At 41.6% G+C, this 26,132-nt stretch overlaps 1 protein-coding gene across 2 annotated transcripts in view; it reads right to left on the reverse strand.

Annotated features, from left to right (window-relative positions):
* Nucleotides 1–26,132, reverse strand: part of LOC308079371 (condensin-2 complex subunit H2-like) — a 31,956-nt gene that overhangs the window by 5,520 nt on the left and 304 nt on the right. Inside the window, exons 2-21 of one of the 2 annotated variants that reach the window (XR_013932599.1) lie at nucleotides 24,852–24,976; nucleotides 24,058–24,159; nucleotides 23,903–23,964; nucleotides 22,799–22,880; nucleotides 21,350–21,412; nucleotides 20,696–20,775; nucleotides 20,257–20,417; nucleotides 18,700–18,857; nucleotides 18,224–18,328; nucleotides 16,586–16,649; nucleotides 15,833–15,931; nucleotides 14,759–14,803; nucleotides 14,592–14,662; nucleotides 13,605–13,719; nucleotides 11,485–11,565; nucleotides 10,265–10,314; nucleotides 10,035–10,136; nucleotides 8,770–8,919; nucleotides 7,400–7,715; nucleotides 6,268–6,288 (exon numbers count right to left, since the gene is read on the reverse strand). Coding sequence is in view for 1 of the 2 variants with exons in the window: in XM_080420833.1 (XP_080276959.1) it covers nucleotides 7,578–7,715; nucleotides 8,770–8,919; nucleotides 10,035–10,136; nucleotides 10,265–10,314; nucleotides 11,485–11,565; nucleotides 13,605–13,719; nucleotides 14,592–14,662; nucleotides 14,759–14,803; nucleotides 15,833–15,931; nucleotides 16,586–16,649; nucleotides 18,224–18,328; nucleotides 18,700–18,857; nucleotides 20,257–20,417; nucleotides 20,696–20,775; nucleotides 21,350–21,412; nucleotides 22,799–22,880; nucleotides 23,903–23,964; nucleotides 24,058–24,159; nucleotides 24,852–24,959 (1,836 nt within the window). In the remaining variant the exon portion in view is untranslated. Of the gene's footprint in view, nucleotides 1–6,267; nucleotides 6,289–6,921; nucleotides 7,716–8,769; nucleotides 8,920–10,034; nucleotides 10,137–10,264; nucleotides 10,315–11,484; nucleotides 11,566–13,604; nucleotides 13,720–14,591; nucleotides 14,663–14,758; nucleotides 14,804–15,832; nucleotides 15,932–16,585; nucleotides 16,650–18,223; nucleotides 18,329–18,699; nucleotides 18,858–20,256; nucleotides 20,418–20,695; nucleotides 20,776–21,349; nucleotides 21,413–22,798; nucleotides 22,881–23,902; nucleotides 23,965–24,057; nucleotides 24,160–24,851; nucleotides 24,977–26,132 lie in introns of those variants that run through there. The other variant, XM_080420833.1, reaches the window with a different exon arrangement.

Consider the following 26,132-nt stretch of genomic DNA (forward strand, 5'->3'; position numbering starts at 1 on the left):
GCATCGCGCATTAGCGCAGGTATGTCTCTCCATCTTGCTGTTTATGCCCTTTGCTTTATACTGCGTGGCGCATGGTCTTGAACTTGACCATGACCGTTTGTGTCTTTGTAGCCCCGGTGTGTCTACCCAGCTGGTTGATGTTTTGCACCGGGCGTGCGTGTTGCTGCACAACTGGTATGTGGTGGTCCTCCTTCTCCGCAGTATAACTCTATTAATTCTATGTCAGGCAGGCACTATAATAATCATGGCCTTTATTATTACTATAGTTATTCCTACCGGTGTCCGCCGCTGCAAGCGGGCCATCGTGGCTTCCGCCTTTGCTGCATAGCGGTACGTTACTGTCTGTCTCTCTGCTCCTGTCTTAATGAATATTAGTATTATAAATGGTAGAGTGACACGGCCGTTTGTCATTTCAGGCACCGTGATACCAAACTGCTGCTTTGCGGGTTTTGAATAAACCCACGCATTAAGAACTCTCGCACCCTGGCGCTCCACTCTGAGGTTCCCCTCCAGCGGAGCTAATGCCCTTATAGGGGTTAACTCACTCCTTGCTGACGCATTGGTCTACACTCCCAGGCTCACAGCCAGCCTCTCTGTTTATTTCGTTTATTTAGTGTTATCGCCTATTTTGTTTATTTCGTTGTGATTGTTTATTTCTTATTTGGTTATTTTTGCTTATTTAGTATTGTTTATTTTGTGTTTACTATAGGCCTACATACGGCACTCTATTATAATATATACATATATATATATATATATATATACTCTATAATAGATATATATGATACCAATTAATTAACTCTATTTTCCTGGCACTGTCTAAAGCTTGCTTTCCTGTCTTGCAGGCCGGTGGCTGGGGACCCCTTGGTGCGAGGGAGCAGGTGGCGGCTGCCCAGTGGGTTGTGGTAATTCTCCTCCCCCCCCTCTTGCTGTGCTCGTAGTGTGAAGTAATCTTAGTCTGTTTTGCTGTGCCACTTCGGGGAGCCCCTCCTCTGGGTCAGTCGGCCTGCTCCTCCTCCCCCTTAACCCCCAGCACTGGCCCTACAGGCAAATAGGTTTTTATTATTAAGTGCATTATCCTATTGTTTTAGCTAATGACTGTCATTCTCTTTTATTATTGATGTTTTAATACAATAAAGCTTTTTGTACTTTGTATAAATACTGTTTCTGCCTTTAATTCAATTGTACCAACGAACTTGTGTGAGGAGCAATCTATGTTCAGGCGGTTGGTTTATATTATACATATTTCCTGGTTTATATTATACATATTTCCTGGGGTGCAATTCCCCAGGTGGCGTAGTTGGCTATATAGATAGATAAATTCATACCGCCCTGCTACAAATTGGCGTGGGTCGGCAGGACGTACAGATTAAAGGCAGAGACGTGTTTAGTTTTATTTCTTTTATTTTTCACTGTTCACCAATTTGTAGTGTTCTGTTTAAAAACAAACTATGTGGGGAGAGCGGTTGTGTTGGAGTGTATTTTTTTTTCTCTTGTTAACTTGTATTTCTTTTGTGTTCAAAGCAGCAGTGGGTATCAGTGGACGTGAGAGGACCCATTGGTCGCCTAAACGGGCTCCCTGGTTTCCGCTTCAGGACCTGGGTTGTGTTCTCAATTTGGTCGTAAGTCTTGGAAAGTTTCTGCCACCGCTATGGAGGCGGAGCTGCATGAGCTCAGGGAGCTTATAGCACAGCTAAAGGCAGACAATTGTTCATTAAGGCAGGAGCAGAGAGATACACAGCCAGGTACTAGTATAGTTCCCTCTGACGTGTCAGTCCCTCCTCCTGCACCCCCGTTGGGTGGGGCCAGGGTTATTTCACCAGAAAGATTGGTCTTTGTGCCGCGAGATAGAAAGTGCCCATATTTCAGTGGCAAGTCTGGCGTAAGTATAAATGAATGGGTGGAGGAGGCACAGGCTTGCATGCGCACTCGCTATCTCTCGGCCTTAGACCAAGCTTTCTTCCTATTTGATCATCTAGAGGGACAGGCACGAGAGGAGATAAAATATCGCCCTGCTGCGGAGAGGGAGGATCCCAATAACATTATTGGCATTCTAAAAGACCTGTATGGGTGTTCACAGTCCTACGTAGTTTTACAGGAGGCATTTTACAGCAGAAAACAGCAGGATGGAGAGACATTGCAAGAATTCTCTCTCGCTCTGATGAGCTTGATGGAGAAGGTCAAACAGCGGGCTCCGGCCAGCATGTTTAATGCAGAGGTTGTGTTGCGGGATCAATTCACAGAGCACGTCATGGACCGAGCCCTTCGACGGGAGCTGAAGCAGCTGGTACGCTGTCGTCCCACCATGACGCTGCTGGAAGTTAGAGAGGAAGCTGTTCATTGGGAACGGGCAGGCAGGCCCGTTTGTACAAAGAGTGGCAACGATTCCGTTCCATCGACATATAGTTCTCAGTATGTGATTCACGGCAGGGCACATCCGGCGAGTGGTGACCCGCCGCAGGGTTCGGAGCTAGGTGCAATCACAGAGATGCTAAAATGGCAACAGGAACAATTGAACCAACTAAGGCAGGTTGTGGCTCGCTTACCAAGTACTCGTCACCCCCCCATGCTGGCCCTGTAATATGCAGGAAGTGTCAGCAACCCGGCCATTTAGCCAGGAAGTGTAGGGGTCGACGGGTTCCCCTCTACCCTGCACAGATAGCAGTTCCACCAGAGCCAGCAGATCTGGCTACTCAGGCCACCATTACAGCATTTCCAGGTCATACAAAGGACACCCGACCGTCTGCCAGAAGTTACATGGGTCCCTTACTGGCTTCCCGGCCAAATGAGGTTGTGGCCATTGATTTTACCGTCTTGGAGCATTCTCGTACAGAGGTTGAGACTGTTTTGGTTATCACCGACGTGTTTAGTAAATACACTTTGGCCATCCCCATTAGGGATCAACGGGCATCCACTGTTGCCCAGGTCCTTGTGAAAGAATGGTTCTATAAATTAGGAGTCCCTGGGTGTATCCATTCTAGTTGGGGCCGACATTTCGACACGTCCCTATTCCAACAGCTGTGTAGCCTTTATGGAATCGAAAGATCCTCCACTACTCCGTACCACTCTGCTGGTAACGGTCAGGGCGAGCGTTTCAATCAAACTCTACATAATCTCTTGCGCACTCTGCCCTCTTTCCGTAAGAGGGACTGGGTCGATTATCTTCCCCAGATGCTATTCTGCTATAACTCCACCCCCCCATCAGGCCACAGGTGAGACCCCTTATTACTTACTGTTCGGGCAAGAACCGCGTCTACCTGTGGACTTCCTGTTGGGGAGGGTAGCGGGTAGTGTAAATGCCTGGGTCATCGAACATCAGACCCGGCTTCAGATAGCTTTTGAGGGGGCCCGGGACCGTTTGAAGGTTGCGGCAGACTGCCGAGAAGCACATCATGGCCGCAGGGTAGTCAGAGCTCCCAAGCCCGGTAGCGCTATGTACACCATGGCACCGGTAAGCGAACCAAGCAGAGTGAAGCATGGTCATCGCACCTTCATCAAACAACGGGTTGGGCGACAGTCTCTGGTCGGGACCTCCCCAAATGACCAACGGGTCGAGAGGTCACCACCCTTGGTGGGCGAAGACCAGAACGAGGGTGACTGGTTTGTTCTCCCCCCAGTAATGCCCCAGTCCCATCTGGCCTTGCCTGCAGATCCACTTCTAGCAGGGGCTCCCCTGCGTCCTTCTGGCCAACCAGATTACACCTCGGTTGGGCCTGTTAATCTGAATGAGCACCCTACTGTATTAATAGCCTTACCTTCAGGATCCTCTGTTCCTCGTTTGGACGAACCATCCGGTAACGGAGACGGTGATCCACAGATGAGTCCAGAGTATGGGGAATCTCCCGATGGTGATTCGGTCCCCATTGTGCTGGCGGCTCTTGAACCATCTGCGGTCGTGCCTGTGGACTTAGTCAAGTCCAACAGGGTACTTCCACTCTCTAGATCACTGGTCTCTCAACCGGATGACCCATCCAGTAGTGGCGAGGCCGTCCAACGCCGAACTTCAAGGTCTACAGCTGGCCAACATTCCAACCTTTTCCATCTTCCACAGGCAGTGGATAGAGGACCGGTCCCCACTCCTGTTTCGGCATCGAATGCTGTCTCAGCCTTGTATAGACCCTGGAATCAGGGTTTGGATGAAACTTGTGTGAGTCATCGTCGGGCCGACGATGCAATTGGAGGGGAAGGATTGTAGCAGGATGGGCGTTGGCTCCCATTCTACCCACGGCCCATCCTCCGCCCACTCATCAGTGGGCTGATTGGCAACAGTATTAAAGCAATGCACCTCCAAACACAGTTAGCTGTCTGTCTCTCCACATTGGTCTGTTACCAGTCCAGGCTGGCCTGCTGTTCGCATCGCGCATTAGCGCAGGTATGTCTCTCCATCTTGCTGTTTATGCCCTTTGCTTTATACTGCGTGGCGCATGGTCTTGAACTTGACCATGACCGTTTGTGTCTTTGTAGCCCCGGTGTGTCTACCCAGCTGGTTGATGTTTTGCACCGGGCGTGCGTGTTGCTGCACAACTGGTATGTGGTGGTCCTCCTTCTCCGCAGTATAACTCTATTAATTCTATGTCAGGCAGGCACTATAATAATCATGGCCTTTATTATTACTATAGTTATTCCTACCGGTGTCCGCCGCTGCAAGCGGGCCATCGTGGCTTCCGCCTTTGCTGCATAGCGGTACGTTACTGTCTGTCTCTCTGCTCCTGTCTTAATGAATATTAGTATTATAAATGGTAGAGTGACACGGCCGTTTGTCATTTCAGGCACCGTGATACCAAACTGCTGCTTTGCGGGTTTTGAATAAACCCACGCATTAAGAACTCTCGCACCCTGGCGCTCCACTCTGAGGTTCCCCTCCAGCGGAGCTAATGCCCTTATAGGGGTTAACTCACTCCTTGCTGACGCATTGGTCTACACTCCCAGGCTCACAGCCAGCCTCTCTGTTTATTTCGTTTATTTAGTGTTATTGCCTATTTTGTTTATTTCGTTGTGATTGTTTATTTCTTATTTGGTTATTTTTGCTTATTTAGTATTGTTTATTTTGTGTTTACTATAGGCCTACATACGGCACTCTATTATAATATATACATATATATATATATATATATATATATATATATATATATATATATATATATATATATATACTCTATAATAGATATATATGATACCAATTAATTAACTCTATTTTCCTGGCACTGTCTAAAGCTTGCTTTCCTGTCTTGCAGGCCGGTGGCTGGGGACCCCTTGGTGCGAGGGAGCAGGTGGCGGCTGCCCAGTGGGTTGTGGTAATTCTCCTCCCCCCCCTCTTGCTGTGCTCGTAGTGTGAAGTAATCTTAGTCTGTTTTGCTGTGCCACTTCGGGGAGCCCCTCCTCTGGGTCAGTCGGCCTGCTCCTCCTCCCCCTTAACCCCCAGCACTGGCCCTACAGGCAAATAGGTTTTTATTATTAAGTGCATTATCCTATTGTTTTAGCTAATGACTGTCATTCTCTTTTATTATTGATGTTTTAATACAATAAAGCTTTTTGTACTTTGTATAAATACTGTTTCTGCCTTTAATTCAATTGTACCAACGAACTTGTGTGAGGAGCAATCTATGTTCAGGCGGTTGGTTTATATTATACATATTTCCTGGTTTATATTATACATATTTCCTGGGGTGCAATTCCCCAGGTGGCGTAGTTGGCTATATAGATAGATAAATTCATACCGCCCTGCTACACAGGCATGCTGTTCTCCATTGGCCTAGCCGGTCTAATTGTGTTATGGCAGAGAAAGTTTGTGTACAGGCCCGTCGCTCACACCTTCGAGGCAGAGTTTAAACAAAGGAGCTGCAGAGAATGCTGGACATGAGGATCAACCCGATCGAGGGCATCTCGGCCAAGTGGGACTATGAGAACAACTGATGAAAGAAAGAAATTGTCTATAGACAACCCTCATAGACAGATGAACCTTGGGACCCGTCACCCTCAACCTTCATGACGTTTAGTCATTGACAAATGGAACATTATACATTAAATAACAGATAATGACTAAAGAAAAGAAAAGCCACAAACACAGGGAATTGTCACTTTTTATTTGGCCTTGCCCATCTTGGGACAAATAAACTTGGAACTATATACATACAACAGTTAAACTGCTATTCATTAGATTGAAACTGAAAGACACATACAAGACACACCACATTTATAGGAACATATATATATATATATATAACCACAACAAAAACATGCAATGACGTGTGTTCCATTACAAAGAACGTTAAATGGTCTTTCTCCAAACTCTGAACTTTAAAGGAGAATTCCGCCCGACGTTTTTCGTACCCTATATATGATATCTATGGGGCTAGATCGCGTATTTAAAATTGCCTTTTTTTCTCTTTTTTTTTAAGAGCTAACGCTGTTATGGACAGAAAACCCTCCACAATGTTTTTGTCCCAAATGGGCCTCCGTAGTATTGACAAAGTGACGTGGATCGGGTGAAATCTCGTCTTGCGAGACGTCCGGAGAGGCACATCCAACATAAACACTGTGGAGGGTTTTCTGTCCATAAGAACGTTAGATCTCACTCAAAAAATAAAAAGCTATTAAAGGAGAATTCCGGACAAATTAAGTGTTATCTTTCATGTGGCGTTCTTTTTTTCCATATATTCCCCTGTCGTCATTTTTTAAACACCCTCCGTTGTTATAATGGGAGCGCGTGGGGTAGTGAAGTTCGTCTATTATAACCGACGCAATGTTATTTTTTTCTCTACTACGATTCATTGTAGAGTCTCATGATAGTCAAACATGCGCTGAAAATTCCTGCGAGCCTGCCGTTAATGGCGAACGATTTAACACTGGTTGCTTGTTTCCAGAATCTGGCAACACGAGTTGCCAGGTTCTGGAAAGAAACAAGCATCCAGTGTTAAATCGTTCGCCATTAACGGCAGGCTCGCAGGAATTTTCAGCGCATGTTTGACTATCATGAGACTCTACAATGAATCGTAGTAGAGAAAAAAATAACATTGCGTCGGTTATAATAGACGAACTTCACTACCCCACGCGCTCCCATTATAACAACGGAGGGTGTTTAAAAAATGACGACAGGGGAATATATGGAAAAAAAGAACGCCACTTTTTACGTCGCTAGGTGAGTAACAAGACATGAAAGATAACACTTAATTTGTCCGGAATTCTCCTTTAAAATACGCAATCTAGTCGCATAGGCTCGGGGTTTTTAGCTGCGGTGGACTCGGGATGGAGTTATTTTTTTCTACCGTTACCACTCGACCTAGGATATAATATATATAAAAAAGTAAGAAAAACGTCGGGCGGAATTCTTCTTTAAAATGGTCTTTCTCCAAAGCGCTTTACAACATTCACTCACTGATGGTAGTGGAAACCGTGCAACGCACAACCTGCTCATCAAGAGCAATGAGGAGGGAAAGTGTCTTGCTCAAGGACACTTTGAACACACAGCCAGGAGGAGGAGGAGCCGTGGGAATCGAACCGGGATCCTTACGATTCCAAGACAGTCGATCGCAACCCCTCCTCCTGAGCCGCCGCTGCTGCCGCCGCCGCCCCCAGAATCAAACGGCATGATGAGCTGCTTTGAGGTCTTTAAAGCGGTCTGTAGCCCTGTCCGTGGAGAGGAGGGTCAGAGCCATGGTGTCCAGGCTTTCCTCCAGGCCCTCGGCCTGGTCGATCTCCACCGTGCCATCGTTGGCCTGGTAGCGTACAAGAGAAAGAAACAATTCATTCGTCAGGTGTGTGACCAGGTGGTGGAAAAAGTACTCAAATGGTTTTACTTAAGTAAAAGTATTGATACTGCAATGTAGCAGTACTCTGTTATTCCGGAATTCAAAATTTCCTTGAGTGAAAGTACAAAAGTATTGGTATCAAAATGTACTTATAGTACCAAAAGTAGAAAGTACTCATTGTGCAGAATGTCCCATTTCACAAGTTTTCAAATGTATAAAATGTATAAAAATCTTTTGAAAATAGCAGATCTACAAGCTCACAATGCGTCGCATCGCAACGTATTGTGAGCTTGTAGATCGGCTATTTTCAAATGGCCGAAATGTATATAGGGCTGAAGTGGTTAATGTATGTTTTGTAATGATGATCAAAAGTAACTAGTAACTAAAGTTTTCAAATAATTGTAGTGGAGTAAAAGTACGATATTTGCCTCTGGGATGTAGTGGAGTAGAAGTAAAAGCACTGAAGATTGGAAAGTGAAGTAAAACATACCTCAAAATTGCACTTAAGTACAGTACTTGAGTACATGCACTTAGTTACTTTACACCACTGGGTGTGACGCACGTCAGTCAGTCCAAAAATCTAAGAGCTCAGCTAAACTCTTTTTTTTCTTTTTTTTTTTAGTAGCCAATAATTTCCCCCCTCTTTTTCTCCCCAATTTAGTCAGTATGCCAATTGATTCCTCCCCACACACATTTCTGTGTTGTCACTGCTGTTGTATCCTACTGACTGCCAGTGAGGAGCCCCCAACAGGAGGACGTAGAGCCTTCGTCCTACTCCTCCCGCCCAACACTCCCTGCCGCCCCAGCCCGTAGGAGTACGTGCAATGACCGATCAATCACCCTCCTCCCCGCCCGGCTTCCCTCCCCCGAACACGGGCCAATTGTGTTCGTGTAGACGTTCGAGAAAGCCGGATCACGCGCCACGGTGGATTCGAACCCGCAACCTCTGTGGTGGTGGGCAGGGACTTTACCACTGCGCCACCCGAGCGCCTCTGGTGGTTTGAAACATGTGACTGCTCACCAGCTGGAGGGACGCCAGCATGTACTTGCACGCTTCAAAGTTGTCCAGGCCAGACACGATGGAGGCGAAGGACTTCCTGTGGTTCACGCTGTCTAGACTTTCCACGATCCTGTCACCATAGTCGTGGATGTCGAATACTGCACGCGTCTCCTATAGGTAGAGAGAGAAATACAGGCAGAGAGAGAAATAGTATGTGGTTATGTGACAGACAGACAGAGAGAGTGAACCAACAGCAGAGACGGTTGGTCAGAAAGAGTAGAGAGGTGAACATACCCCAGAAGCAAAGATTTTAGTTACAAATGTTCGCCGCACACGCACACACACACACACACACACACACACACACACACACCTTGTATATCTGCTATATTTGAATAGCCCAAAGTAATCTAAGAATGACAGAGATGCGTTCCCTGTTTGAATGGGTTAACCCATTGACTACGACTCGCAGTATACTATTACTGCCCAACTGTTTTCCAAAGCATACCATGGCATGGTTTGTTTAAAATGACAAGTAAGCTATTGAATTCTGCTAATTTCAGTACGATATTGAAGTCACTGCAAGATGCATTTTAAAGCATGGATTTTAAAAGTAGGGCCAAAAATAGCAACTGGAGAAAAGACTGATTTACAAACCAAAATGTAAACGTGCATGGCACACATAGCTTAGTGACTGTTATATTTTGGCAGCAAAATTATTCTCAATTATTCAGGTTCTCAAGTTCGGTAAGATTTTAATAACTTATAGTATTTGTCTATTGAGGCATTTTATGGATTATGGCAAAAAGAGAATTCATGCACATCCTCATTACATTAGTGTCCTGGTGTTGGACAAAATCAAAAGTTAAGTCCCCACACTGGTTTCTCAGCTCCACTTGTTTATTGCTGTTCACTGTTTCAATCAAAAGATCTCCATTAGGAAATTGATGAAAATTAAAATTTCCTGATGATCTTTTGATAAAGATAAAACTAAATAAGTGGCGCTGAGAACCAGTGTGTATTCTTTTTTAAATGTTTTCTTATTTTTTAAAGATATTTTTAAGGCCTTTTCTGCCTTTAGTTATAGTGGAAAGTGGAGGTGAATAGGAAACGGGGAGAGAGACATAGGGAGCAGTAAAGATCGTCGGGAACGGGACTCGAACACACGATGCACTGTCAGGCTTCTTTAGAGCCTAGGTGCCCGGACCGCCAGGCCACGTTCCGGGCCAATTCTTTTTTTTTAATGTTATGGATTATGTCTGGTGAAGCCTCAGGTAGTGTCGTACCTGCAATTCCAGCACAGGACGGATTTTCTCCTCCCATTCTTCGACTCTGCGCGACAGTGCCGTCTCCTGTGCGTACCCTTGAGAATTTTTGAGGAACTTTTCCTGGAGAAGATTACAGAAGATAGGGTTTAACCATCAAATTCCATGCTGTGTGACTCTTCTTGAAGGATATCGATCAGTCAACGACAACGAGTGGGCTTTGTGCCAGAGACACTGAATGCAATGCATACCACATGTTTCTTCACAAGGTCCTCGTAGCTCAGTCCCTCTGTCTGGCTTGCTGGAAATCAACGGGACAAAACTAAGTTAATCACCGCCAATTGAAAACAGTTAACTCATTCAATCCGGGAACACATCTGTCATTTTAGATTTCTTTGTCGTCTATTCAAAAATAGCAGATGATTGAAAAATCATGTATATTTGTGCAAATATTAGATTTTTTTTTTAGGCTGACATTTGTAACTCAAATGTTTTCTTCTGGGGGGTCCCTGGAACTAAATATGTTACAAATGTTCGCTTTAAAAAAAATATGTATTCCAAGATTTGCACAAATTGTCACAATCTTTCAAAAATAGCAAATCTACAAGCTCATGAGCTATGAGCTTGTAATATCTGCTACTTTTGAATAGCCAAAGAAACCTTAAAATGACACAAATGATGCTTTCCCGGTCTTAAAGGGGTAATCAGTGCAAATCACAGTTCAATGAAAGAAGCGAGGCTTAGGCCATATCATCACACACACACACACACACACACACACACACACACACACACACACACACACACACACACACACACACACACACACACACACACACACACACACACACACACACGTAATACAGTGGTTTTCAACCCTTTTCATATCAAGGTCCATTATTTATTCGGCAATTGAGCTACGGAACCACCATTTGATGAGATTTAGCCTCTCAGACCCAAAACTTAGAATATGTTGTTATCGTCGGATACGATTTTGTCCACAATTCCATGTTGTATTGAAGTTGATACCATAGGAGAGATAACAGGCAAACGTTGATCAAAAAGAACGATTCTTCTATATTCTCTAATTATGTAGACTTTTCTAAATTAAGAAATGCAGATGTTTAACAATAATTTAACTATTGAGAGCGTAAAATGAAACCAAATGGACCCGTAATCATTTTACGCTCTCAAGAGTTACATATCTACCTAAATAAGGGTCCATTCGGCTACCAACTCTCCATCATTTAGCTGGGGACCACCTGGAACCCCCTCAAGGACTAGGTTGAGAACCACTGATGTAATATTATGGCACAAAGACAAGCATTCACTATTTTGACACTTGACATGATACATCACTGAACCAATTATTCGATTACTGATTGTATTTGATTTGTGCCGAACGAGGAACATTTTACATTCTAATGGACATGACCATCTGGGTCTGGCATCATCAAAGCCCATCATTTACCTGGTATATCAGGGAACTGCAGATCAAACTCAGGCAGGGCCTCGTGTTCACCATCAGAGTTCTCATCATCATCATCACCACCTTCATCAAAGAGGGATATACATACATTTAATTCAACTCACAACATTACCGCTCTTCACAAATATAAATAGATTTTTTTGGGGGTGCACTTTCATGTTTAACCCATTCAATCCGGGACGGCATCCGTGTCACCTTAGATTTCTCTGGCTATTCAAAAATAGCAGATCTACAAGCAAATGAGCTTGTGGATCTGCTATTTTTGAAAAATCGTGATTTGAATATATATATATTATTTTTTTTAAGCGAACATTTTTAACTCAAATCTTTGCTTCTGGGGGTCCCTGGAACAACATATTTTGAGATGGGGGTCCGTGGCCAAATACATATAATTTTGGGGGTCCTTGACATAGGATTTAGAAAATTTGTAGAATCCCCAAAGATTTGAGTTACAAATATTTGCTTTAAAATATATATATATATATTCAAAGATTTGCACACATTTTCACGACTTTCCAAAAGTAGGAGATCTACAAGCTCATAGCGCAGCACCGAGTGCCGCGCTATGAGCTTGTAGATCTGCTATTTTTGAATAGCCGACGACATCTGAAAATGACACATGCGTTCCCGGTCTTTATGAGTTAAAACGCATTTAATCAATCTTCATGCAGACTTTTCCTATGTATGCAGTATGCACCCACTGGCTGGCTGGTGTCACATGAACATTTCCTGCACAGTGGCATGTGGATTAGCAATGTAATGCATTTACAAATGTGCCTCCAACAGGATCGGCAATGCATTTTGGGTGCATTTAGGCATGGAGATTATGCATTTTAACTGTATCCAATTAACCATTTTGAAACCCTACTGTGTATACTCAATGTTGAACATATTCCCATGGCATGGGTCCTAGGGCTGGTGAATTAATATTTGAATATCGAATATTCCTCGAATATGGGGGAAATATGTATATTAGAATATGAAAAATAATATTCGAATATTTTAAAAAAAACTAAAAAAAACCTTTTTTTTGGTAATGTTTATTTGACAGGGACAATACAAAAAACAATGCATCAAGTTATAAAAACAAACAAAAGATATGTTTTATTGGATCCGAGCACTCGACACATTTTTTTTGTATTGTTTGTCAAAAAAATTATGATTTACCGGTATTTATTTTTCTAAAATAATATATTTTTTTACAATAATAATAATAATAATATTTGAATATATTCGAATATCTGCACATTTTTAAGACCAATATTCGAATATCATTTCTGAGGAAAGTTGACAGCCCTAATGGGCCCTATGCGAAGTCGACCGTATTATCATGGGCAATAAATACAGTTGCATTGTTAGCGTGTAGATCGGCTACTTTCGGCGAATGTTCGCCCCCCCCCTCCCCCCCAGAACAGGGAGGCAAGGATTCAGGTGGTTAAAGGGATAGTTCACCCCCACCTCTATCGATTAGTCACCCCATGGAGACTTGAATTCATGGATATTCTTTAGTTTTTGTCGCATTCCTAAGCCAATAATTTGATGACCAGCGGACCGGTAGGCAGCGGTTCCGGTAGGAGACACAAAGGAGACTCTTTGCGTCTTCTACCGGAAGCGCTGCCAAATTATTGGCTTTGGAATGCGAAAACTAAAAAATATCCATGAATTCAAGTCTCCATGGGGTGACTAATCTATAGGGGAAAAAAAAGTCATTTTGGGGGTGAACTATCCCTTTAATGGTCCAATATCCTGTGTGATACATTGTTGCTATTGGGAAGAAACCTAGTATCTCCATACGTCAACTTATATGTAGTAGGGTATTAATTGACGGAAAAACAGAGTGTCATGCAAAAAGAAGTCGCTGAACTTTTTTGAAAGTGATAGTGGTTAAGTCTGTCTGTGGATTTTATAAATATTAACCAATGAAAATTATTAACAAGGGCTTCCATTGGATCCGTTGGAACACAGGTTATTCCCCGCCCCCCCCCCCCCCCCCATTTCCTGAAAAGTTAACAGTTGGGCACATACACGGTTTCCACCCTACAGCAACGACAACATTAATGACAGGAGGAAGGGGGGGGGGGTATCAGAGGCTGTCAAATTACCGGGGAGGTCGGGGAGATGAAGGGCCTCTGCGTCTCCCTGCTCTGCTGCTACCTCTGGCTGCAGGTATGTTCTCTGGAGTTCCTCTTGGAGCTCCTGGTCAGAAACCACCACACCCTGTGGACAGGACGGGCCACCAAAATTATTACATAATCACCTAATAATTATTTGAAATAATCAAGAGTTATTATTTTGGCATAATCATTTCCATGTTGACATTTTCATAGATTTTAAAGTGGAAATAGTCGATCTACAAGTTCACAACGCTTTATGAGACATTTCCATAATTATTTCAATACAAGCCTGAAACGCAAACAGATTCTTTAATGTTCCAATGTTCAATGTCATTAACAAAATGAAAATTGTTAATCGCAATTAATCGTAAAATGTAAAATGTCATGATCGTGGCAGCCCTAGCTACAGTGTCATCAGTGGTGGAAAGTACATTGACTTAAGTAATGTACTTAAGTAAAACATTTTGGTATTTGCACTTTACTCCAATTTCCAATACTTTTCCTTCTACTCCACTACATCTCAGAGACAAATATTGTACTTTTACTCCACTACAATAATTTGAAAACTTTAGTTACTAGTTACTTTGTAGATTTGGATTATTATGACAAAACATACATTAACCACTTCAGCCCTACTGTACATTTCGGCCATTTGAACATAGCAGATCTAAAAGCATTGTGAGCTTGTAGATCTGCTATTTTCAAAAGTTTTATACATTTTAAAACTTGTGAAACTGGACATTCTACATAATGAGTACTTTTTACTATTTTGATACCAATACCTTTGTACTTTTACTCAAGTAAATTCTGAAATTCTGAATTTCTGACTTTTACTTGTAACGAGTATTTCTACATTGCACTTGCATTGTACTTTTCCCACCACTGAGTGTCACACGGTGTTCAACAGTCTCACGAAAGGAACAACACAGCAGCTCCATGTATAACATTCAGTTTATGTACAGTACACCCCCTTACCTCTCTTCTCAGGTTCCTCTTTCGTGTGCTGAACTTCTCTTTGATCTTGCTGACATAAATGTAGTTGAGATCTGCAACACAACATACAACAACCAGTCTAATCAAATCATCTCTTCATCCTTGTATGTGTTAAGGGTTTATTTTGTGTGGTAGCCAGGGTTCATTACCTGTGGACGTGGGCCCGTTTCGCAACTTCTGTTCAGCTGGGTCACCTGCATCAGTAAGATAAAAATGTTTTTTTTCCTTCAAATGAGGACAAGGACAGCTTTTGGCCAATAACCCATTCAAACCGGGAAACACATCCTTGTAAACACTTAAACCATTATTTTATTATACTTTGGCTATTCAAAAATAGCAGATCTACAAGCTCATAGCGCGGCACAGAGTGCCGCGCTATGAGCTTGTAGATCTGCTATTTTTGAAAAATCTTGAAAATTTAGATGGGGGTCCACGGCCAAATACATATCATTTTTGTTGTTTGGTTGCTATAATCAGTGGTGCTCCAACTTTTTCATGTCAAGAACCACCCAAATGTATATTTGAGTTACAAATGTTTGCTTTAAAGACGGGGTGCCGTGATTTTCAGTGATCCCCCCCCCCTAAAACATAATCAGGTATTATGGTTATACTAGGAGGAAGATTAAAAAAAAAAAAAAAAGTGTACAGAAAGTGTTAAAATTATGTTTTTATGTGGACACGCCTCCAGTTCATTAAGTATACCTGGTTCTCACCTTAGCACCACCCACCTGTCCTAGTCCCTCCTCCTCCTCCTCATGCCCACACCTGTTGTGTTATGATAATGAGGGGTAGGGTATATTTTTACTGTGTCATTAAATGGCTGTTTTTCTATTGGCACGTTTGACCCTCAAGGTTTCAGCCTCCAGGAAGAAACTCAAAATAGTCAGAGAAGACATAAAACACCATAAAAACACCACCAGGGGGCTTAATGAAGTTCTATCAACCTCAGACACATGAAAAACAGAAAAAGTGCGAAACCATGGCACCACCTCTTAAAAAAAAAATATATATATTCAAAAGATTTAAAACATTTTTAGGATTTTTCAAAAATAGCAGATCTGCAAGCTCACCCAGTGCCACGCTATGAGCTTGTAGATCTGCTATTTGTTGAATAGCCAAAGAAATCTTAAAATGACACAAATGATGCGTTCCCGGTCTTAAAGGGTAAATTAGCATCCAGTGCAGTGAAACACATTAGAATAGGTATGATCACAGTCTCTTACACATCCCACTGAAGAAGGTACGGAAGTCTTCAACTTGAGAGTTGACTTTCCTTTTTCTCTTGCCCCCGTCACAACCCGCAGGTATAGAGTAACATTTCCCTAAAAAAAAAAAAAAGAAAGACAAAAACGTTTTAAAGACGTAGTATTGAGGATTCTAGTGCAAACTATGATAAGTCGTTTTCTTGCCACCTTGGGCATTTCCCAATGTAGCTGCTCTATGAATGCTCAAGTATTTCCTTCAGGTTGGTGCTAGGCCTGTCACAATTATTACATAATCGTCTAATGGCAATTATTTGAGATAGTCGCAATTATTTTTGCATAATTTTTGCATAATCGTCATAATCGTTTCCATGTTGAAAGATTTTCACACATTTTCAAATATAAAAAATAGCAGAAATAGCAGATCTACAAGCTTACAACGCGTCACTTTGCGACGCGTTGTAAGCTTGTAGATCAGCTATTTCAGCTTTTTTTTTTACATGTATAAAATATATCAAATGTGTCAATAATGTCTTTGTATATTTCAGTTATTTGCCATTTCTGCCCCGTGCAATTTTTGATTACGAAGCCTAAAAGGCTTCATATGTTCCAAAGTTCAATGGCCAAACACACAATTAATCACAATTATTTGAGTGACAATTAATCGACAACTCATATTTGTAATCGTGAAAGCCCTAGTTGGTGCAAACACTCAAAAAAGATTTCTTGTGACATTTGACAGTGGTCGTACGTACTTGAATGCCATTTTCTTACCTGGTTTCAGAGGCTTACTCTCCCCAATTTCTTCATAGGGGTCATGCAACTTCCAAATGTCTGCCTGTATAAACAAAGCAAGCCAGTAAACTGGTCAGTTTGACTCAAGAGAGTGGGTGTGTTGTAAACTGGATTTGAACCCGTGTCTCTCCTCCCGTGGGAAATCGAGCCTTTACAGCTCAGCCAAAGTAGGTTAACTCATTGAGTCCCTGAATTATTTCTGGATATTTCTGGCCAGTACGATTTTGATATTTATTTATTTTCAAAGTAAAAGAAAAGTGCTTAGGAAGCGAGATACAGCCTTTTTCATTTATAAGTTAAACAAGGAGTGGATGGAGCTGCAAATCTTCAGATAATGTGTTCTAAAAATAAATAAAAAACGTTAATGGCACGTTGCACCATAGCAGTAAAACATGTGAAACACGTTAATGGCACTCAATGAGTTAAGAGAAACACAGATACTCGGCGTGCATCTTTGACAACTTGTCCGGAAACAATCAATACATTTTAGGAAAGAAACATGCCAGGCAGTTGCTCAATCTCGATTACGGTTGCTAAAACTTAAACCCCAGCATCGGTATTGTGGGGAAAGCTTTTGCTGAAAATAGCAGATCGACGCGTTGTGAGCTTGTCAGCGAAAGCTTTCTCCACAATAACAGAAAATACACTACTTGAGCCCTGAGGGACTCCCATATGGGGTTTAAGTGGTTAAGATCACATCTACAATAAGTGCTAGTTTAAAACTTTGTTATCAATATTCAATAGGCTGCTTTTGGTGTGAACATACCCTTTGGCTTCTGGGGCTACTTTGCTATGTGCATTTTAGTTCTAAACTAGCCTGAAAATGAAGGAGGCCCGGGTCGACCAATTACCATAGTTTTAGGCCAGAAAACCCCCCAAAAAGGTGTCGTTAAGTGCTTAATGTCCTCAAAGTCACACATCTAATAAGCTTTGAACTGAGCAGATTGGACCTTCCGTTCCAGAGATAATGGCCAAAACATCTTGAAATTGGTAACTTTGGTAACTTTCGCTGATTTTTGATTGAGTTTTGGCCAATGTCGCTCATTTTTCTTTAATAACACGGGCTGGGAAGGGCGGACGGCGACAAACTAGATACCTGAGTAAAGTTCGCTTTGAGCTGCATCCAACACATCCACTGCCATTTCCGTCAGCATTACCGTTAGGGGCTAGTTGAATTCATTTTTGGGGGGGTAATAGATTTTTTTTTTTTTTGTGGAACCCGAGGCTCGTCCCAGCCAGACTAATTGGCATAGATTCTGGGCCCGGCCAAGGTTGCCAGATCTGCTTATTATAATTTCCCCGCAATATTTTATTTGAAAATAGCCGATCTACAAGCTCACAACGCGTCGCGATGCGACGCGTTGTGAGCTTGTAGATCTGCTATTTTCAAATAGCTGATGTACATGTTAAAGTGCTCCTGTGGCCCATAGTCGCTTCTTTTGGGCTGGTTTTCCTAGACCTGGTTGCTCGTTTCTCTCACAGAATCTGGCAACACTCGGCCCGGCCCGAAAACGTCGGGTCGGGCAGGGTCGGGTTCGGGCCGAATTTGAGAACTCATCATTGCTAGCAGGGACTTGATATGCGGCGCAATAAGACAGAGTAAGGCGTTGTGCATACATGCTTCCTTGCCGCCTCCTCCTTCTTCTGCCGTTTCTGCTCTTCCGCAGAGGGCTGGACGGGTCTCTCTCGAAGCACTCTGCCTTCACCGGCAGCCTGACCGGCCTGGGATTGGACACAGAACAACAAAACCTAAGCCCTTACATACTTCGGTGTAATGATCAATAGTGGAAAATAGCAGATCTACAAGCTCACAAACAATGCATTGTGAGCTTGAAGATCGTCTATTTTCAAAAGATTTGTATAGATTTGAAAACTTGTGAAATGGGACATTCTACTTTTGCTTTTGGTACTTAAAGTACATTTTGATGCCAATACTTTTGTCCTTTTACTCAAGTACATTTTGGATTCCAGACTTGTACTTGTAACATGGCGTTTCTATTATTGCAGTTACTTAAGTAAAACATGAGAGTACTTTTTCCCACCACTGTCTGTATATCCAACCTTTGTTTTTTAACGGGGGTGTGATGTCGTACCTGGTTTCTTTCGATGTGTTCCCGTGGGCTCCCGTCCATCTCCACGCCGTTGTCCTCCAGAGGAAGGAAGCTCCCGCCTCCGTCGTCACCTGCCTCCATGTCATCGTTGGCAGCACCCATCACAGCGTTCCACGGTGCTTGAACCGGCACATCTGGCCCTAAAACACAGGTACACTATTTTAACCCATTGAGACCTGGAACGCATCTGTGTCACCTTTTCATTTGAGCTAAAAAGCATTATTTTACACTTTGGCTATTCAAAAATAGCAGATATACAAGCTCGTACGAGCTTGAAGATCTGCTTTTTTTATTTATTGTGAAAATATGTGCAAATCCTTGAATATAATATAGTTTTAAAGCGAACATTTTTAACTGAAATCTTTGCTTCTGGGGGTCCCTGGAACAAAATATTTTGAGATGGGGGTCGGCGGCCAAATATGTATAATTTTGGGGGTCCTTGGCATGAAAACGTTTGAGCACCACTGATATAGAAACATAAGTTTTTTTTCAGAATACTGTTGGGATTTAGAAGACATTTGTAGAATGGGCCTCAGGTCTTAATGGGTTGAACAGAGCCAGAGGACTATAGACCCGTCAGGGGATGCCAACATAGACCATCTGCTTTCATTAGGGGTGTGCCGATACGATACGATATTGGGCTCACAACTTCGATACGATACGCACTTTTTTATTATGAAAATATATGGGGGAGAAAAAAAGCTAATGCAAACAAATAATTCAGTTTTTGCATTATTCAGACATGCAAACTTTAGCTTTTCAGCTACAATAGCCGTTTTGAATCCAAATAGGGCAATAGTGTGACACCTGACCCAGTGTGACACCCTTTTCACCTCGGGGCTGTTTGCATGTCTGATTATTATCATTGAAAAAAAAGAAAGAAAGAAAAAGAAATCTCCCAAAACGATACATATCGTCACGAAAACGTATCGTGATATATCGCGGGACGATATATCGGCACACTCCTAGCATTCATCCAAAGTAACCTTCAGTCAGTGTTGATTTTGACAGCAAATCTTAATTTAGTTTTAGTCTTTTGAATAAAATTCCATTTAGTTTTAGTCATATTTCAGTCATCTGAAATGTTTTAGTTTTAGTCTAGTTTTAGTCGACTAAATATCATAAGATTATAGTCGACTAAATCTACAGTTGATTTAGTCGACTAAAATGTATTTTGGCGGTGCCCAATTGATGGCGTCGTAATGGCTGATTTTACACTTGGTTGCATGCCGAAAATAGCCGATCTACAAGCTCACAACGCGTCGCAGCGACACCCGAGTGCAACCAAACATGAGATGACTTGTCTTTTAGTTCTACTGGATCTCTTCCGACGCTCTTCTCATAGCGTGGCACCGAGTGCCGCGCTATGAGCTTGTAGATCTGCCATTTTTGAAAAATCGTGAATATGTGTGCAAATCTTTGAACATACATATATGTTTAGCTTTAGCTTGTAGATCTGATATTTTTGAATAGCCAAAGAACTGGACTTAACACTTTTCTATGGCCAGCTACGGCTTTGTGGTTCTGCTTCTGACCCACCTTGGTGCTGAGTGAGGGACATGTCGTTGCGCCAATTCTCCCCAATCGCTTTGGACCACACCGAGTCCAGCTTGAAGCGGATGTCGATTAAATCTTCAGCATCTGGGATGTAGGTGTTTATCCGAAAGTCCCTCCAGCTGCCTAAATCCTCACCTTTCAGGCTAAGGCAGGCAGGCAGGCAGGCAGGCAAAAAAAAAACCAACAACATTACAGTCTGTGAGGTTCTTAAAAATTCTCAATAAATAGATATAATTGATGTATTTGCAATCAGCTTGTACCAACGTGAATGGTGATGCTATGTGCTACATATTGAAAATAGTATTGAAATTGAAAGCCAGTGTTAATTTTGACAGCACATTTTGTTTTAGTCTTTTGAAAAAAATATCCTTTTTAGATTTAGTAAATTTTTGGTCATCTGAAATGTTGTGTCGGCACTCACCTGTAGAGGGGTGCTTTCTGCTTCTCACGGGGTTCAAAGGGAATGAGAGACTCAGGAGGGAGAGGTGGCACATACACGTTCTGCAATAGAAGATACACACCGTTATTCAGTCAATGATTACATGGTCAAGATTTCCTGCTCAAACCTGTGTGTTTTTTTTTTATCCAATAAGACCGGGAACACATCTGTGTAATTCTTTTTATTTGAGCTAAAAAGCATTATTTTACACTTTGGCTATTCAAAAATAGTAGATATACAAGCTCATAGGCACAGAGTATATATATATATATATATATATATATATATATATATATATATATATATATATTATTTTTAAAGTGAACATTTGTAACTCAAATCTTTGCTTCTCGGGGGTCCCTGGAACAGTCCTTGATATGAAAGTTTTAGAACCACTGATATAGAAACATGTGTTTTAAAAAAAAACTGTAGGATTTAGAAGACATTTGTAGAACCTCAGAATCAAAGATTTTGAGTTGAAAATGTTTTTTTTTCAAAAATGTCAGATATACAAGCTTGTAGCGCAGCACCGAGTGCCGCGCTACGAGCTTGTAGATTTTTGAATAGCCAAAGAAATCAAAAAATGACACAGATTCTTTCCCGGTCTAAATGGGTTAAAGGGGTAAGGGTACCAACCGTGGTGGAATCGCCGTCTTCTGGGAAATCTCTGTCCGACGTGACGCAGTCCAAAGATTTGAACTGAAGGACAATAAACAAAGACAATTGTAGAGACCATCTCTGTAAAACGTAACAGTGACATTCAGTTGGATCACTGGTTCTCAAAGAGAACCCTTGAGAGGGTTCCAAAGGGTTCCCTCTCCAGCAAAATGAGGAACAGTTTAAATGCTTAAAAAGGGTAGGGTAAGTGATATCTTTTAGTTAAAACAGAACATTGTGTATTAAAAGGTTAAAGCTTAATTTCTGTTTAATAAAGAGCTGGAGAGACATGGAGACTCCCGTAATTGAACAAACACTCTATAGCAATGAGTACTATCAGAATATAGAGCCATTTAACACTTATTCTAACCAAAGAAAATCACTTACCCTACCTTTAACACATTGGGTGCCAGAGGTTTATTAAAATATTATACTTTGAGTGCCAGGATCTTTAACAATTTTTGAACCTTTTTCAAGTAGTCACAAAATATTTTCAGTGATCACCGTCCTCACGGTGATCCCCTCATTACACACATACAGGTCTCGTACAATCGGGGGAAAAAAAATTAAAACATTCGGTAATCCGTTCCATAGTTGCAGCCAGTTGAAAATAGTTAAATTAACATTGTAAAAAAAAAAAAGTACACAGGAGCCGAGATACAGGTTTTTGAAGTCATAAGTTAACCAGGAGGTGGATTGGAGTCTAAATCTTGTAGGAGTGATATCTCCTGTTGCTGTGAAGGAAAAAAAAAATGAAAAAAAAAATGAAAAAAATTAAGACCCATCTTATTTTTAGGCTATTATTCGATAACAGCCGATCTACAAACTAAAAAAATTGCCAATCTATCTAGCTCAGTGTTGAGAGCTTGAAGGTCAGCCATTTTTAAAAATCTCTTATGGGGGTCCTCCTTGGCACAAACATTTTCAAATAGGAGTCTGTGGGCAAATGCATATCAGTTCTCAAACATCAAAATGCTTGAGAACCACTGATATAGGTCAGTGGTTCTCAACCTGTGGGTCGGGACCCCCCAGGGGGGTCCCTAGATGACAGTGAAGTGACAATTTAAAGGATTTTTCAGTCCTTTTTAATACCAAAAAAGAAAGAAAGAAAACAAAAATACCATTACTGCATCAGAAGTAATCAACAAACTATACTATAAAAACTGGTCAAACATTGGCCAAATTGTCAAATTATATAAGAAAAAGGCAGAACATTTGAAAATAGACGATCTACAAGCTCAGCGAGGCGTTGTGAGCTTGTAGATCTGCTATTTTCACAATTTTTATCTGTGGAAGAGAGTCAAACAAAATGTAATTCCTACAATTCCAAGAGCCCAGTTCAAATATGATTATTTTGGGGGGGGGTCGCGGCCTGAGAATGTTTGAGTACCACCGATATACAAGGCGATGTTTCGCTTCTCTCCTTACTGCAGTGTCCTCCTCCTCGTCTTGGTTGGAGTCCGCCTGGTCCGCGTCGTCCTCTGCGGACGTCGCCGCCTGCTTGGCGCGCCTGTCAGGAGCACACGACAACACAATGCACAAAACACAACGTGTAAAGAAGCTCCACAAGAAGAGATGCAGACTGAAGTGGCTTGGGTGTAGAATGAAAGCGATCGCTTTGCATTTATTTTCCCTTTAACCCAGTGGTTTTCAACCCTTTTTCATGTCAAGGTCCATTATTTATTTGGCATTTGAGCCACGGAACCACCGTTTGATGAGATTTAGACTCTCAGACCGTTTGACACGATTTCGTCCACAATTCCATGATGTATTGATGTTAATACCATTAGGAGAGATAACAGGCAAACGTTGATCAAAATAACAATTATTTAATTAACTAATGCAGATGTTTAACAATAATTTAACTCTTGAGTCCATTTGGTTTCATTTTACACTCTCAAGAGTTAAAGATCTATAAAAGGTCCATTTGGTTACCAACTCTCCATCATTTAGCTGGGGACCACCTGGAACCCCCTCAAGGACCACTGGTTGAGAACCACTTCTTTAACCCATTAAGACCGGGAACGCATCTGTGTCATTTTAAGATTTCTTTGGGCCATTCAAAAATAGCAGATCTACAAGCTCATAGCACTCGGTGCCGCGCTATGAGCTTGTAGATCTGCTATTTTTGGAAAGAATCGTGAAAATGTGTGAAAATCTTTGAAGATATATTTTTTTAAGGCTAACATTTGTAACTCGAATCTTTATCTTTAGATCAGTGGTGCTCAAACTTTTTCCATGTCAAGGACCTCCAAAATTACATGTATTTGGCCGCGGACCCCCATCTGAAAATGTTTTGTTCCAGGGACCCCCAGAAGCAAAGATTTGAGTAAAGAAATTCCCTATAAAAATATATATTCAATGATTTGCACAAATGTTCACGATTTATCAAAAAGTAGCAGATCAACAAGCTCGTAGCTTGTACATCTGCTATTTTTGAATGGCCAAAGAAATCTTAAAATGACACAGACACGTTCCCGGATTAAAAGGAGCCTCCTTAGGGGTGCATAAGTGATTAAGAGAGGTGCTCACCTCTTGTTTTTGTCATTGATGTATTCCAGAGTCTGGAACACCAGACTGTGTAGAAGCTCCACCTGTAATGCAAATAGGAATCATCAATACGGACACTCATGGAACATCATGGAAATGGTGTCTAAGTGTGTTTCTACCGTTGCAGACATGCATACCTTCTTGCTGTAGATGCAAGCCGATCCTTGAATAAGCAACGCTGCTTCTGCAAAATTCAGCGTGATTTGGCCGCCATCAATAGGGATGCTCATCTCCTCCAGCTACCAGGGCAGAAGGGAGTATTTTCTTTTCATTGATTGAATACTTTATTAACGGTTTGCAAAAAAAAAACACAGGTACAGTTTCATACAAAAGGATGCTAAAAGGATAAATCCAAGAAAGCACTATGACTTGTTTCCAGTGGTGTAAAGTACATTTACTCAAGTACTGTACTTAAATACAGTTTTGAGGGACTTTTACTTCACAGGAGTACTTCCAATTTTCAGTACTTTCATTTACTTCTACTCAACTACATCTCAGAGGCAAATATTGTACTTTTACTCCACTGCAATTATTTGAAAACTTTAGTTATTAGTTACTTTGTAGATTTTGATTATGATTACAAAACATACATTACCCACTTCAGCCCTGTATACATTTCGGCCATTTGAAAATAGCCGATCTACAAGCTCACAATGACGCATTGTGAGCTTGTAGATCGGCTATTTTCAAATGATTTTTATACATTTGAAATGGGACATTCTGCATAATGAGTACTTTTAAGTACATTTTCATGCCAATACTTTAGTACTGTCACTCAGGTGCACTTTGAATTCCGGACTTTTACTTGTAACAGAGAATTTCTACATTGCAGTATCGATACTTTTACCTAGGTAAAAGTATCGATACTTTTACCTAACCTTATGAATGTGAAACGTTACAACTTCAGAATTCATGAATGTATCGTTCCTACCTCTTCCAAATAATCGTTGAGTTCGGACGCAACGTCGATTTCCCAGTTCTGGGTGAGCTCACGGATGGGCTTTAATAAGTGAGCATATCGGCTCTCTGTGGGCTCCATGGCTCTCTCTGCTGTCGCTGTACAAAGGGAAAACAGTACATGTCAGTGGTGTAGAGCATTGGTTCTCAAAGTGGGCTCCAGGGACCCCGAGGGGTCCTTTGGGGGGGTCCCCAGCAAAATATGTTAATCATTTAGCGTCACAATCATTTTAACCACTTTAACCATATTTTATAATTTGGCTATTTTTGAAAAATCCCTGGCACAAAATATTTTTGAGCCAAATATATATCATTTTGGGGGTCCTTCACATGAAAAAGTTTGAGAACCACTGGTGTAAAGTAACTAAGTACATTTACTCAAGTACTGTACCTAAGTACAATTTTGAGGTATGTTTTACTTTACTGGAGTATTTCCAATTTTCAGTACTTTTGCTTCTACTCCACTACATCTCAGAGGCAAATATTGTACTTTTTACTCCACTACAATTATTTGAAAACTTTAGTGATTTGTTTTATTATTACAAAACATGCATAACCCACTTCAGCATTTCGGCCATTTGTAAATAGCAGATCTACAAGCTTGCAGCTTTGTATGCGTGTGAATTGAAATGTGACATTCTGCATAACGAGTTATTTTACTTTTGGTACATTAAGTACATTGTAATACCAATACTTTGGTACGTTTTACTCAAGTACATTTTGAATTCCGGACTTTCACTTGTAACAGAGTATTTCTACGTCGCAGTATTGATACCTTTAAGTAAACGATGTGTGTACTTTTTCCTCCACTGCTGTTACTACATAAGACTTGGCTAATGTTGATGGAACATTACTGTCTTATTAGCCCTGAAACATGACAGTCATGGCGCTACTTGTTCCTGGTTTTGGAAATGTCTCCATTTACAACCCGTACATCTACATAAACGTTCAGATTTCAAATATAAAATACTGACCCCACGGCCACGGATGTGCCAAGCTGAAATGCTCGGGTCTAAGTACCCGTTTCTTCAGTATTGTTGAATAAAAAGCATTTTAATCCGATCGGCGGCCATTTTCTCATAGAGTTATAATCTATCCGAGTAAAATACACCTCCCAACCGATAGGGGCGCGTAGTTGAAAGCACACGGAGAGAGAATGGCCACCAATCGGATGAAATGCTTTTTATTGAACAATACGGAAGATGCGGGTACTTAGACACGAGCGTTTTAACTTGTAACATCCGTGGGCGTGGGG

This window comes from Gymnoscopelus braueri (genome assembly GCF_963280865.1).
Source record: "Gymnoscopelus braueri genome assembly, chromosome: 23".
Lineage (NCBI taxonomy): Eukaryota > Metazoa > Chordata > Actinopteri > Myctophiformes > Myctophidae > Gymnoscopelus > Gymnoscopelus braueri.